The 14464-nt window shown below is 48.2% G+C and overlaps 1 protein-coding gene across 8 annotated transcripts in view; it reads right to left on the reverse strand.

The window, feature by feature from the left end:
• Nucleotides 1–13372: 13372 nt before the first annotated feature.
• Dcp1b (decapping mRNA 1B) overlaps nt 13373–14464 on the reverse strand; it is a 41570-nt gene continuing 40478 nt past the window's right edge. For all 8 annotated transcript variants that reach the window (XM_085686990.2, XM_048444416.3, XM_085686988.2 and 5 more), the window contains one exon: nt 13373–14358. In XM_085686990.2, the coding sequence (XP_085543116.2) occupies nt 14278–14358 (81 nt within the window). In that variant the 3' untranslated portion in view covers nt 13373–14277. The remainder of the gene's footprint in view (nt 14359–14464) is intronic.

Raw genomic sequence — 14464 nt, forward strand, 5'->3', positions numbered from 1 at the left:
CCAAGAGGCCATCCCGTGTCCACAGAACAGTTTCCAAGCTCGATGGAATGAGGATTTCCCGCTCCAGTAGCTGAGCTTGTTCAGAGCTGCACTGGGCCCAGACCCTGAAGGACCCTCATAACCCGCTGAGTGTCCCTAGGAGGACATGACCAACCTACTTTGTGGAGCTAGGCTGTGCGGGCACTGAGGACAGAGGGAAGGGGACCCGGACCTCACAGGCTGTGCACACTCACCCCTCTGCAAACGATGCTTCTCACTTGAGTTTTGACCTGCTCCAAGGAAAACCTATCAGACAAAGATTCCCCATCCCCTCCACCCAGCCGGAAGTCATCTCTCCACTTTCCGTCTCGGATTTCGACTGCCTCATTTGAGTGAAGTCATGTCATTTTCATCCCTCCATCACTGTCTTCCCCTACTCAGCACAGTGACCTTAGTTTACACACGTCACATGTGCCGGAAGACTTTCTTCTCGAGACTGTATCATGCCATCATGACTATATATGCTTTACTTGTCTATTCAACACTCAATGACATCTGGTCAACCGCCACATTGTACAAAATCCTGTCCCCCACTCACCCCCAGATTACAGTTAGTTACTCTCTATGGCCTAACCTTGAGGTTCTTCTGCTTGCCCCTCATGTGCACCTCTGGAGGCGAATTGACATGGGAACCTTTTGGGGTCTAGTTCTTTTATTTTCTATTCATAAACCCATCAGCAGGAATCCGCTGTAGGAGCCTGGACAGAAATCTGACATACAGTTGTCCTTCTGTATAGCTGTCCCTCAGCCCTTGGGAGGCCACCTCCTTTTATTTCCTGCCATCTTCAGCAGGTGTCCTTTTGTCCCTGCTGTGCCTCTTCTGCTTTCCTTATATCTGGCCTCACCAAGCACTACTGTTAGTCAGCCATGCTTGGGTTGTTTCATGAAGTCCCTGTACTCCCTGTGTGCTCTGCTTCAGGGCCTACACTATGGAGTCTGTGGTCCCCTCAGGGGCTCTACCTGCAATGGTGCCCTCCCCTTCCCACAGCTGGCCCCCTCATTTGGATGAGTGTCATTGAGCTGGGTCTTGGTCATTTGCTCTCTGTTCCTATGACAGCAGAAGTGACATGGAGCCTTTGGTTTCTGTCCATGGTCCTGGAGTCAGAATTCCCAGAAGCAGGATGCTGGAGTCTGGTGAGGGCCTGTGCTGCCTCTTTCACCACAGGAAGCCAAAGAGAGGTGGGGCTCACAGACAAAAAGTTACCAAAACAACACGAGAATTACACACACACACACACACGCACGCACGCACGCACGCACACACACACACAATGCACGCACACATACATGCACACACGCGCACACACAATGAAAACACACACATATACTCATGTACACACCATGGAAAACACACACACATACATGCACGCACACACAATGGAAAACACACACGCATGCAATCATGCACACACACACACACACAATGGAATCCATTTTGTGTTGGCTAGATAAATCCTCCTGGGCACAGGGCCTGCCCTGGAGTGTCATCAATATGTCCAGCGGCTTTCATTGGAGAAAATTAGCTTTCCCCATCTCCACAGGTAGCCATAGAAAACAGCTTTTTGGTTAGAGCTAGGACTTTGTGTCCACTTCCTATTTAGAAGATTTTTATTTGGGTGTATTTACAGTGGTTTTACTAGTTGAATGTCCCTAGTCAGGATTTGAAATTGGAAATCTGAGATGATCTGATCAGAGCCAACATTTCCAAGTTCCATCTCACAGGTGAGATCATCCTGTTTTATTATTTTTAAAACAAGGTCTCATGCACCCCAGGATGACTTTGAAGTTACTATGTAGCCAAATGTGACCGAGAACTCCCAATTTTCTTGATTCTACCTCCTGAGTACAAATGAACACACACACACACACACACACACACAGACACACACACACGCTAGTGTGCGTGCACACAATGCAAGGAGCATACACATGTGTGTGTAAACACAAAGATACATGCATTCTCACACATCTACACGCAATCACATATGCATGTGCATATACATACCTGAGACCATGTGAATATACACAAACATTTATATACATATTCATACACATGGACATATGGATGGCCACTGTATTAGCTACTTTTCTGTTGTTGTCATAAAACATCATGGTCAAGGTTACTGAAATAATGAAAATCCAATATCTCTCTATAAGGCAGATGGTCCCAAAATTGGCTAGAGCAGGTCAAAGATGTTACCAAGGATCCACATTCCTTGCACTGTCACCATCTGCCACTCTCTGAAGTTTGGATTGTCATTGTTTCAGGCGTTGTACACATGATAGCATCTTGATGGAGGCGAGTGGCTAATTTTTCTGTAGCTCTCCTGTGTCAGGTAAACAAAATACTGCCCAAACTGCTCAGCAGACTTCTGTCTACCTGTCTTTGGGCAGACAGCATTCTCCACTCCTTCCTGACTAAAGGTACCATGAAATAGGACACCATGTCTAGATGAGAGACATCACAGATGCCTCCTGGATGTAGCCACACAGGCAATTCTAGAAAATCCAGGGTCTGCTGGAATGGAAGCAGGGTGGGGAAGGACAGGTGCCTGCCACCCACCCTGTCAGGGTGCCCACAGTGTGTACAGTAGACCTCCTCTTTAGCTAGTGAGCACCCCTTTCATAGGCCTTAGGGATAGAGCCAGTGGCGCTCCAGGGCAGCCTAGACTTGCTAAGGGCAACCTCCAAGGTGTGGGCATCTTGGCTTCATAGGTATCTTTGGTGCTGGCTAACAGCTGGAAACCAGTATCTTGGCTCTTAGATGGGTTCAAAGTCTTCTGTCTAGAGTCAGGTACACTCAGGAGAAATGCTGAAAAGGGTGAGGTAGGTGGTGGATTGTGGGAGCCTGGGCTTCTGTATTAGGATTTCATCAATTATAGAGATGAAGGTTTTCAAATGCTTGTGGGATGGCTGGGTTGAGCATCCTATTGCCACCTGTACAGTGGATTCACAAAAAGACACTGGTTTATGGAGGCTGGGTCACAAGGGAAACCGTAGGTCTGGTGTGAACGGAGCAGGGACATGTGCATCATAGGATACAGTGGCAAGAAGTGATTGACTAGATACACACCTGGCATGAGGACAGAAAGCAGCAATGTAGCATTTGGTGGGCAAGGAGAATCAAGTTCATAACACAATAGCATTGACAGAAATGCAAAATAATGCAAAATTCACTAATAGAAAAATAATGGCATATTTCATTAAAATTATGAGCAAGTATACTATGTCAGGAAGCACTATTAAGACAATAAGGGTAAAAAACAGATGGGAAGAAAGCGATTCTGTCCAAGGCAACAAATGCTGCATATGTGAATGTATGAAGAATTACAACCAATATGGAAGAGCAAAGCCCATGGAGAAATGGGCCCATATGTTGGTCAAGCTTTTCCCACAAGATAATCTACAGTCATTTCATCTGCAACAGGGTACAGAGCATGAGCCATGCCCCACCAGAGTGGCTGAAAGGGAGGGCAATATCTTGCTGTGATGTGGATGTGTAGCCAGAGGAGTTCATATGCGACCCAAGGAAGAGTCTTGGGGCTGGGGAACATCTACAACTCAATGCCCCACACTTCCACCCTTGGGAAAAAGCAAGCTGAGAAGACCAGCACAAGCTCTATGAAAAAAATGTTCATTGTGTTACTTGTAAAAGTCCAAAGTCTGGAAAAACCTAAGGTTTATCAAAGTCCAACAATTCAAACATTCATGCATCTGAATACTACACAGCAAAGCAAATAAACACGGTGAAGATGTCAAGTAATAAAGAATAAAGTCTCATAATCACATTTATATAAAAGCATCGACAACAGCAGGAGTCAGGGCCATAACAGCTCATGCTGGGAAGGTCCAGCAACTTACACACAGGTCTCTAAATTCAGCTTGGGGAAACTTGCACTTCAAGTCCAGAGTGAGTTCTCCAGCTGAAACATAATTAGCATTGTCAATGGGCATCAATCCTGCTGTCTTCCTGGTGAGTGCCTGAAGGTCGCCTGTCAATGTAGGAGGGCCCCTGATTTGTGGAACTCCAGAAGCATGGTTGCTTTAAGTTGGATTGTGTCCCCTCCTGGATGCACATGTTGGCGACCTGGCTTCCGGTACCCTAGAGTAGGTCCTTATTTGGAAACAGGACTACAGTCATCGGTCAGGGTAAGGTCTTGTTGGAGTGAAGTGGAGCCTAATCCAACACAGCTGATGTCCTTACAGAAAGGGGACGGAGCAGATTTGGGCACAGCAAGGAGAACAATGTGTGTAGACGGAAGCAGGGACAATGTGATGCTTTTCCAAGCGAAGTATGCCAGCTGTCAGCTGCCAGCCGCCACAGAGCAGAGTTTTCTCCCTGGCCTCAGAGACACTCGGCCCTCTGACACTTTGGTCTGGATTTCTGGACTCTAGAGCTGTGGGAAAGTAAGTTTCTATTGTTAAAGGGGCCCAACCAGTGGCATTTTAGGAAGCCCCAGAAAGAGGCCATGTTCCAACAGATCCTGAATCGCCCTCCTTGGTCCTAGACCTCTTCTGGACACCTATCCCATTTTCCTGGGGCTTGCCACTTTTCCACAGCCAGGAGACAGATGACTCTGGCTGGAGTGTATAGGGCACATAGAAAGGATTTTTTTTTAGAGGAGGGGAATAGTCATTCAAGGTGACAAGCAAGGTCACTGCCTCCCTCTGATTGATTGTGCATTTACTAGGAATAGCTTGTAGGTGCCAACCCACCGGGGATAAAGCTAGGGATGCATAGAACAAAGGTGATGGAGGTTTTGTGAAGGATGCTGGAAGCAGCCTGAAGAGGTGTGTGTGTGTGTTGTGTGTGCACGCGTGCATGGGCGAATGTGTATGTGTGTACATGTGTGAAAGGGTTCAAATGGGTGTACCATCGTTTTTGTCTATTTGTGTTCTAGAGACATTGAAAAATTAAAGAGAACGCCAGAGCTGGAGAACTGGCCCCCTAAAAAAAATCCCCAAACTCCTCCTTCTCACCTCCGGGGCTTGCTTTTTTAATTAATGCCTGTAGGGCGTGTAGATGCTCAAGGAAAAGCAGCAGCTTTATAAATAAACCCAGACTTCTAAGGGTTGACTAATGCCTGAGCCATTAGCTTGAGGAGAAAGGTGTTGGGTGGCAGGAAAGTGTCCAGTCCAAGGGAGGCTGCTGAGGGCTGAATGTGCACCAACGGCCTACCTCTTTGGGCAGTTTTCAGCTCCCCTCTGAGCTGGCGCCTGTGAGATTCTTTCTCACACTCACAACCTACCCAGCACCTATGCCCAAGGTTGTACTGAGTTGAGCATAAGAGACGTGGCATCTGAGGGAAGTGGGCAGGGGCTGTTCAGCTGCTCCCATGTGCAGATGCGCTGTGCTGGCTCAGAACCACCCCCACACAACCTGTTCAGGGAGGACCCACGCTGGGCTTTCCAAGGGAGGCATAGGAAAGCAAAACCCTCAGATCCAGCGGATGGCAGAGCTGGATGGGACTGGAAGTTCATCCCCTGAACTCCCCAGAGTCTCTTTCTGGGCTGCCTGGGCTGCCTCTGGGCAGCTGTGGAGAAAGAGTGAAGGCCATTGTCCAGAGGGGATGAAGCACATAACCTCTCTAATCTTACATCTTTGGGCCCAAACAGAGAGAGCCTAGATGTGGAGACTGGAAAATATCACATGTGGTCCAAGCCTTCGTTCAGCAGAGAAAAGTGTCGCCCACTGATTGCACCTCTGGGCTTTCATCACAGTCAGCAGAGCAAAGCTCAGCTGGAAGTCAGGTTCCCAGTCTGGCGTGGAACCATTCGTCTGCAGCTTGGTGTCTTCCAGGCAGTTGGTCTAAGGCTGATATTAACTCCATGGTTGAGCAGCACAGTCCCTAGGGCAGGATATGCGGCTGGGTGGGTGTTCATGGTGGTACGTATATAAACTGTTTGTTCTTGTTTTCCAAGGACGGTCCAAGGTAATATCTAGTGTTATTGCTAACGGTTGACAGAAGCATCCCGGTTAGCGTGGCTTTTCTCTAGCCAGCTTTTCTAACTTAAATTATCCTCTTTCTCTAACTACATTTTGCCCCTGGGCTTTTCACCTTTCTTCATCATATCTGTCATTCTTTCTTACTTTGTGGATGGCTGTGCGGCTTTGTGGCTGGCCCCTGGTACCCTTCTCCTTCTCCCCTTCCTTTTCTCACTCCTTGTTCTATTCCCTAGTTAACTCCTCTCATTTTTCCCCTGCCAAGCCCACCTATTTCTCTCTCCTGCCTCATTATTGGCCATTCAGCTCTTTATTAGACCAATCAGGTACTTAGACAGGCAAAGTGACACAGCTTCACAGAGTTAAACAAATGCAACATAAAAGAATGCAACATATCTTTGTATCATTAAACAAATGTTCTACAGCATAAATGAATGCACTATGTCTTTAAACTAATATTCCACAACATCTGGTGATGAAGAATCTTTGCCAACCGATTATCTTTAAGAGGTGGGACCAAGTTAGGGTGGGGCTTTGGTGCCCCCTCTCTCTGCAGTTCTCCCGCAGCACAGCTGAGCTTGAACTTCTCGTTCCTGTTTCATGAGTTTTCCCCTTAATGATTATTTTATCTTTTAGCTAGCCTGGTTATTTCCCGAATCAAGCTAACTTCTATAATCTACCTTATTATCCAAATGGAGAAACGGACTTGAAGTGTGTGTGTGTGTGTGTGTTTAAGTTTTCCTGCAGGCTCAAAGCAACGGAGCTAACAGAGATAGACACAAACCAAATTCTGAGACAGTTGAACCCTCCCCATCTCCTGCAAAGGTGGTTAATTGGATCCTTCCTCACAGATGGATGTCTGACCGTTACAGCTCCTCATGTTCTCTTGGATTTGTCCCCCTCCGCAGCTGCCAGGGAGCTGAGGAAAGACGAGGACCTGAGCATCCCTTTCTGCTAGAATCCAGGCATAATCCCACTGTGTGTAGGTCCAGATGGCCTCCTTCAGTCACACCTTCTCTTCTAAGTTCTAGCACAGCAGCCTGTACTCTACCTGTTCTCCCGCCCCACATCAAACAGGGTGGCTGCTGCTCCCTGCCTATGTGGTTTCTGCCTTCAGCACCAACCTCTGCCCCTTTGACGAGCTCCATCACAGTCTTAGGAACTACTCGGATATCACCTCCTCCTGGAACCCTTTGGCCCCGCCTCCTCTTTGCTTCATATTCTTCACAATAGCGCAGGCCCAATAACGATTACCCTGGCGATACTGTTTTATAATCAACCGCCCTCTGTCCTGGATTGCGAGGTGTCTCCAGTGCAGCCCACAGCCTGTGCACAGAAGGCTTGGTGCATATTGATACCACAAGCAAATGGAGAGGCTCCCAACTTAGTGTGTGGCAAGGAGCTTGGGAGACAGCCCATTTCCAGCAGATGGGAAGACGGGTGTGCTCTCTGGATATTTGGGGCTGCACAGGTACACTCTTTTTGAGTAAAGGAAGAGTGGAGGATTAGGAAAGGTACTGAGGAGGATGGGAAGCCAGGAATGGCCGCCTCTCAGCTAACGTGGCGGTTTGACGTCGATAAGATGACAGCATCTGATGGGGCATGGCCATGAACGTGAAGAAGAGGCCACAGAATAGAGCCCCTTATGATTTCGGGATTCATTGTCTATGGATATTGTGTGGGGCTCCTTTCTCTGACTCTGGAAGCACTGGCAGGACATAGTGGGGGAATAAGCTTAAGAAACCCATGAGTCTGGAAAAGTGTCATGGGCAGAAAATACAAAACTGTCACATGAGCTATTTATAGGAGAAGACTCTGGGTGACGATAAGGAGGAGCCGGGCCATGCCTCCCCTCTGAGGCCGAGTGGTACACGTTCTGCAGAACTGCTGGAAACAGGATCACTGGTACACACTCTAAACATGTGTGGTTCAAGCTAAGTGTCAATTCTAGGCTCATGGAAACCATCCCCCCCCCCAGCCCCAAGACAGCAATTCTTGTACTCATGCAGTGGAGGAGACGAGGCGGAACCTGAATCCGGGTCATTCTCACCCAGTACAGCCCTTGGCACAGCATCACTTGGGATAAGGAGCCCGTGACAGCCCAGATCTTAGGCCTGCCGTCTTGGTCTCAAGCTCTGGAATGGTGTAGGTGTCAATGTGCTGTGTACACCAGACAGATGGTTGGAAGGCAGGGCAGGCCTCTGGAAGGAGCTGGACCTGTTGAGGGGCTGGTAGGTGTGCCCACTTGCTCGGCAGGCCACAGAAAAGGACTGGCCTTGGATCGGTGTCTGTAGAGCTGGGCTCTTGTTACCTCCGGTGTCACCTGACTCTCCCTGTAAGACTGGGGGACTCCACCTTGGCTTTTTCACAAGTACTTAGGACTCTGCTCTTGGTCCTCACACTTCTGAGGAAAACTGTCGGCACTGGCTCACAACCCCTTCTCTTGCCTATTTAGAACACCCTTTACTTCCGATCTGCCATGTCCCTCACCAACTTGCCAGGTTTTGAGTTCCATCCATTTTCATCTCCAGCAGCTCTGGGACTTAGCCTAAGCTGCATCCAGAGCTGGCTCAACGTACCCTCACCCCCACCCCATGCTGTCTGTCTGGCCCTTGGAGACCATTCATTACCAACAGAGATCTGCTTTTCTCCCCCCTGTTGGTGTTTAAGACCACAGTCTTCACACATGGTTTTTATTTGTGTACTTTTCTTGGAGCCCTAAGCTGTTGGAAGACATTACTCAGAACTAAATTTGGTGAAAAATCTGTCTGAATAAGCAAGGTTGGGTTAAACACACCGAGAATCTGTAACCGCCCCTCTCGCTCCCTAATTGTAAGAGGCTCGGAGTGCCAAGCATTTGCAATCTGCAAGTCAAGTATTCAGCACTACACTGGAAAGGCTTACCAATATGTTCAGCCAGCCAGCTTCACATGACAAAGCATGGCTACAACCAGCTGGCTGCAAATGATAAATTAACCTTAGCGATGACTCAACCCTCCAAAGCTGGGAAGCAAACTGACTCCTCCGAAAACAGGGAAAGAGGCCATGTCTAGATGAGGCAGACGTTATCTGAAGGGGGAGGGGTTCTTTGCTGGCAAATGTGAGCAGCGGGTTTGTCCCCATAGCCTGGGACCTCATTGTCTGCGTCGCCTCGACACCCCAGTCAGGCTTGTCTTCTCTGCGCCTGGGCTGGCTGATGGCTGAAGGCAGCAAGGCCCAGGGCTGAGTGCTTGCTTTTTTATGTACACTTCCCATCCTTAGCACCTCACAAGGGGCTCAGGGAAGTAGCTGACCATACAAAACCGGTGGGTTCTCTTTAGCACCCACGAAGGAACAGGACAGGCTAAGATGCTCAGGGCTGGAGTTTCTGGAGGAGAGGTGTACTTTTCCCCATTTGTACCAATCTTGCTCAAGAGGAAACAGTGTCCCTGGGCCTCAAAGCAGAACGACACTAACAACTTGTGTCCTTAGGGAGCTCCTTCAGCCTGGGAGGCTTTGCCCTGGGCCTTTCTCGCTCTCTTTTTAAATGCTAAGTTTTCTATACTTTATGTGCTATTATTTTATCTTTTTATGAATTAAATTTGTTATTAAACAATCTCACACATGTGTGCATTGCACGCTCACCACTCTTACTGCCACTTCCTATTGTTCCTACCAACCCTCTTCCCAATAAATCTGTGTTCTGGTCTATTCATTTTGCCTTGTGACTCCCTGACATCCCGGGGCCATCTGTGACATCACAGGGCCACCTATGTGCCCATGGATTTGGAAGTACCTGTTGGGCTCAGCAATGGGTACACATCTAAAGATGACTAAAGTGGCTCCCCTCTCCCAGAGTCTATCAATCACAGCTGGTATTTCAGAGATAAAGGGTGGGGCCCCGTGAGAACCTCCCCTTCCTTGACCTGCTGATAGGGACCTCTTGGGTGGGCCAGTGTGGTCACCTACAGCTGTGACGGAATGGCTGAAAAGCCATCAAGTCCACACAGTGGCATTTCCTAGCTTTCACTCTGGTCTCTGGCTCTTACTTCTACCCACTCTTCAACACCTTCCCAGAGCCTTATGGGTGGTGGGAGGTCTTGTTTGGAGCTACAGGTCTAGCTTTGGACAGGGCTGGAAAGAGCTGGTTGCAAGTGGCTAAGAAGCAGCAGGACTGGCTATCTATCATGGCAGACAGCTCTTGAATATGCAAACACAGGTTCTCCCACTGCAGTGGCCACTTTGCCTGGTCTAAGTGGCGAGGCAGAATGATGTGTCTCTAGGATGTTTGGGGCCTACACAACTATTGAACAGTACTGCTTTTTCTGACTTAGCAAGTAAAATGCTGCTTGCTATAGTTTTGATTTGAAATGTCCCCCGAAGACCTTTGTGTTAAAGGCTTTGGTCCCCAATATGTGATGTTCCTGGGAGGCAGTGGACAGTGTGAAAGGAAACGAGGCTTGGGAGGCAGGTCCTTGGAGGGGATACTTCTGGGACCCTGTTTTAATTAGCACTACTATGGCTATGAAGAATCACCATGACCAAAAGCAAGCTGGGGAGCAAAGAGTTTATTTGGTGTACATTTTCAAATCATAGCTCATCACTGAAGAGAGCCAAGAAGGAACTCAAGCAGGGCCAGAACCTGGGGGCAGGAGCTGATGCAGAGGCCACGGAGGGAAGCTGCTTACTGCCTTGTTCCACATGGCTCATTCAGCCTGCTTCCTTCCAGAACCCAGGACCACCAGCCTGGGGATGGCACCACCCACAATGGGCTCAGCCCTCCCCCATCAATCACTAATTGAGAAAACGCCTTACAGGCTTGCCTACAGCCCTATCTTAAGGAGCCATTTTCTGAACTGGGTTTCCTCTTCTCTGATGACTCTGGCTTGTGTGAAGGTGACACAGATCTAGCCAGCACAGACCTCTCTTCCTCTTTGCTTCCCGGCTGCCACAAGGTAAACAGCTTTGTTCCACCCCGGCTTTCTACCTCACATCAACAGAGTCAGCCGGCCACACACTGAAACTATTGGAACTGTGTACCAAAGGAAAACATTTACCCTTCAAGTGGATTCATCTCAGGCTTGCTGTCACAATGACAGGAACTTAACAAGCCAGGGGTGCGCTCGGGAATACAGTGACATCAGCACTGTGGTTCACGAGTTCCTTCACAAAGAAGGGGCAAGACTGCTTCCACCGCATCAGTAAAGTAGGGGGACACAGCAAGGTGGCCCTCAGGCACATGCTGTCAGAGCGATGGTAGGAGACCCTGCCCCAGCAGCTATGGGTCCCTCCCAATGACTGTCATGCAGCCCTGGACCATGACAGTTTAGTGATTTTTTTGTTGTTGTTGTTGTTTTTATCTATCTATCTATCTATCTATCTATCTATCTATCTATCTATCTATCTATCTATCTATCTATCTATTTGGTTTTCGAGACAGGGTTTCTCTGTGTTGCTTTGGATCCAGTCCTGGAACTAGCTCTTGTAGACCAGGCTGGCCTCGAACTCACAGAGATTCGCCCGCCCCTGCCTCCCGAGTGCTGGGATTAAAGGCGTGCGCCACCACCGCCCAGCGACAGTTTAGTCTTTTGGACTCTGTGAGGTCTCTAATTCATTAATAAGGGGTCTCATAAAGAGACTTGTCCAGGAGCTGAAGGCAGGGCCAAGGGACTCCACTCATGCTCCACCTTCCACTCCTGGCCACCCGACTCCCTTGGCTCTGCAAGGTGACACCCAGCGCACTGGATGAAGCTGCCGTTAGTCACAGTATTCCAGGCTCTACCTGAAATCCAAGGAGGTCAAAACAGCTGCTGGGGCAGAGACCATGAAGTGGAAGCTGAATTTGAGTTCAGGAGGCGCGCGGGAAGAGGAAATGTTAATTTACACAGGAAGTTCAGTCCTGGGTGCCTAGAAAACCATTCTGACCTGTTTCTTCCTGTGTCCATGGAGTTCCATAGAAGGCAACTCTCACCTGCTGAGGTAAGGAGGGAAGCACCTGGTGTGGGAGAATTGTCTGTATTCTGTCAATCATATTTTAATAAAATGCTGATTGGCCAGGCAGGCAGTATAGGCGGGAAAGCCAGACAGGAAGTAAGGGTGGAGCAAAGAGACTGGGAGTATTCTGGAAGCAGAAGCTCCCTCCGCCTCTCCTGTGCAGACCACCGAAGAGGCAGCACGTAACTTGCCCAGCTGAGAAAGGTACGGAGCCATGTGGCTAATGTAGATAAGGATAATGGGGTAACATAAGTTATGAGTTAACAAGAAGCCTGACCTAATGGGCCAATCAGTTTATAACCTAATGTAGACTCCGTGTGGTTCTCTTTGGAACTTGCCAGTTGTGGGGTACCAGGCGGGACAGAAACCCCAACAAGCCGGCCCTCATGTTACAAGCACCCATCCTGACTGTCCTGCAGGTGGCCATCTTTGGTCTAAAGGAATTGGCTTGCTGCTTTTAAGGTGACTCACTACAGTGGACGATGGAGAACGCACCATTTTGTCAAAACAGATGACTGTAGCTTTGGTCTAAAAAGGCTGCACACCCTCTGACCTCCCATCCTGACTTGCTCTGCCAAGGGCAGAAGCTGCTGCTGCTACAGTTTTACTCATTCATGTGAAGAAAGGGAAACTATTTCATAAAATAAAGCTACTCATTGACACAAATACATAAGAAACGTTAGGAATGAAATTCATCTTTCTCTGGCTAGAGAAGCATCTTTAAACATGCAATTATAGAATGTTAAACTGTTCTCCATGATTTTATTTTGTTTACTTTTATCACCAAACCACATTTTTACAGACTGGTCACTGGCCTTTTTTTTTTTTTTGGCCTGTTTTGTTTTTCTAAGTGCTAGGGATTGAACCCATAGCCTTATGTAGGCAAGTGCTCTCCATGGTGCCATATCCCAGCCTAATATTGCTCCAATTTTAGTAGACATGTTACCAAAGTGATGCTGTTTTTACAGACTTAGGACCACAGAACCACAGACGTCTCTCTGGCTTCCTTCTTCTTATAAGACTGTGGAGGCATGCATAATTACTGGCGAGTGTTTGGGAGATTTCTATGGGCTCCCAGCAGTGTGGGATAATATACAGGAGGCATCCCTTCCACAGGCTGACGCAGCAGATGTGGGACAAAGCACAGTGCACAGTGAGGCCAGGCAGAGGGCAGCTCCTTCCCAGCCGGCCATTCTTCCTTAGGGAAAAGCGTGCCTGCCCTCCTATAGGACAGGTAGTGTCCCCTGCTGCTAGGAGGGATGAATAAAGCCCAAAGGCTTCTGGTCCTGTTCTGGGCATCAGAAGCTGGAAGGAAACCTGCACCCCCATCCCGGCCTCCATTTTAAACTCTCCATAGAAAGAATAAGGTTCTTCTAGGAAGCACTAACCCAAAGATCTTTTTACAATCCAGGAATATCTAAGACAGTAAAAACAAGAAGCTTTATTCATTGTGCATATTCAGCAGGGATCAATGTCCACACTCACCCACCCTTAGGGGACCGCTAGGCTCTTCTGCCTCCCTCCAGGATTGTGCTTATCTCAGCACAGGGCACAGCAGCAGGACTCCACAGAGCTCAGAGAACTGTTGACCTTCTGCCCACAAATAGCCACTACCTATTCTCATGCGACCTCCCCTTTAGCAGTTTCTAAATGTGAGTTGAGTGACTGTTTGAAAGCAAGGGCAGCTGGTCCTACTGTTTGGGTTTCAAGGAGTATCCTGAATTGAGAAATGTGAGTGTTGCGTCATGTCTTGGGCCACTGGCGACAGCGCCTAGAGAGAAACTGGCCAGAAACGCCTTCAGGAAGACTCTTTCTCCAAAGGCTCAGATGAAACACACCGAATGGAGCTTTACAAATGAAAGGCTGACTTTGTTAAAGTAATCATTGCTTTTAAGAGCTCAGGAAACCCTTAGTAGATAACTTGTGGGGTAATATTGCCCCCTGGTGGTTATCAAGCACCATGGCACACAGAGCCCAGTACCAGGAAATTGCTTTCTTTAGCTTGAGCTATTAATAAATGACTATGAGAACATCCCCTCCTATGAAGAGCCCAATTCTTCTTAGAATGGCCTCATAAATGTAGGAGAAATTCAATCTTATATGACCTGAGCTCGAATCATCTACCCACTCAATTTGTATACAGGAAGATGGAATTCTTCAAATACAAGGAACAAAAAACCCCCAAGATATTCGACAGTACAAAACCATTTTACTTTGTATTACTATACTCTGTTAAAAAGGCAGAAACATGTTTGGTCCCACCAGTCCACAGGAAGGACCTAGAGAGTCCATCCTCACAGTCTTTGCTCTCATGTAGTTGGCTAGGTGGCTTTCCTCATGGCCGCTTGTGTCACACTGAAGAGATAGGCGTCATAGATTATGCTTAAGAAGCTGTCATCGTTCTGGAAAACAAAGCCAACAGGCCCAGGGGACCGTCACTTGAGCAGCAGAAGCCAAGGCTTCCTGCCTGGAGCTGAACTGGCCTCGGGTTCAGAGCCTTCCTTACCT

Source organism: Myodes glareolus, chromosome 3 (assembly GCF_982192425.1).
Source record: "Myodes glareolus chromosome 3, mMyoGla1.1, whole genome shotgun sequence".
Lineage (NCBI taxonomy): Eukaryota > Metazoa > Chordata > Mammalia > Rodentia > Cricetidae > Myodes > Myodes glareolus.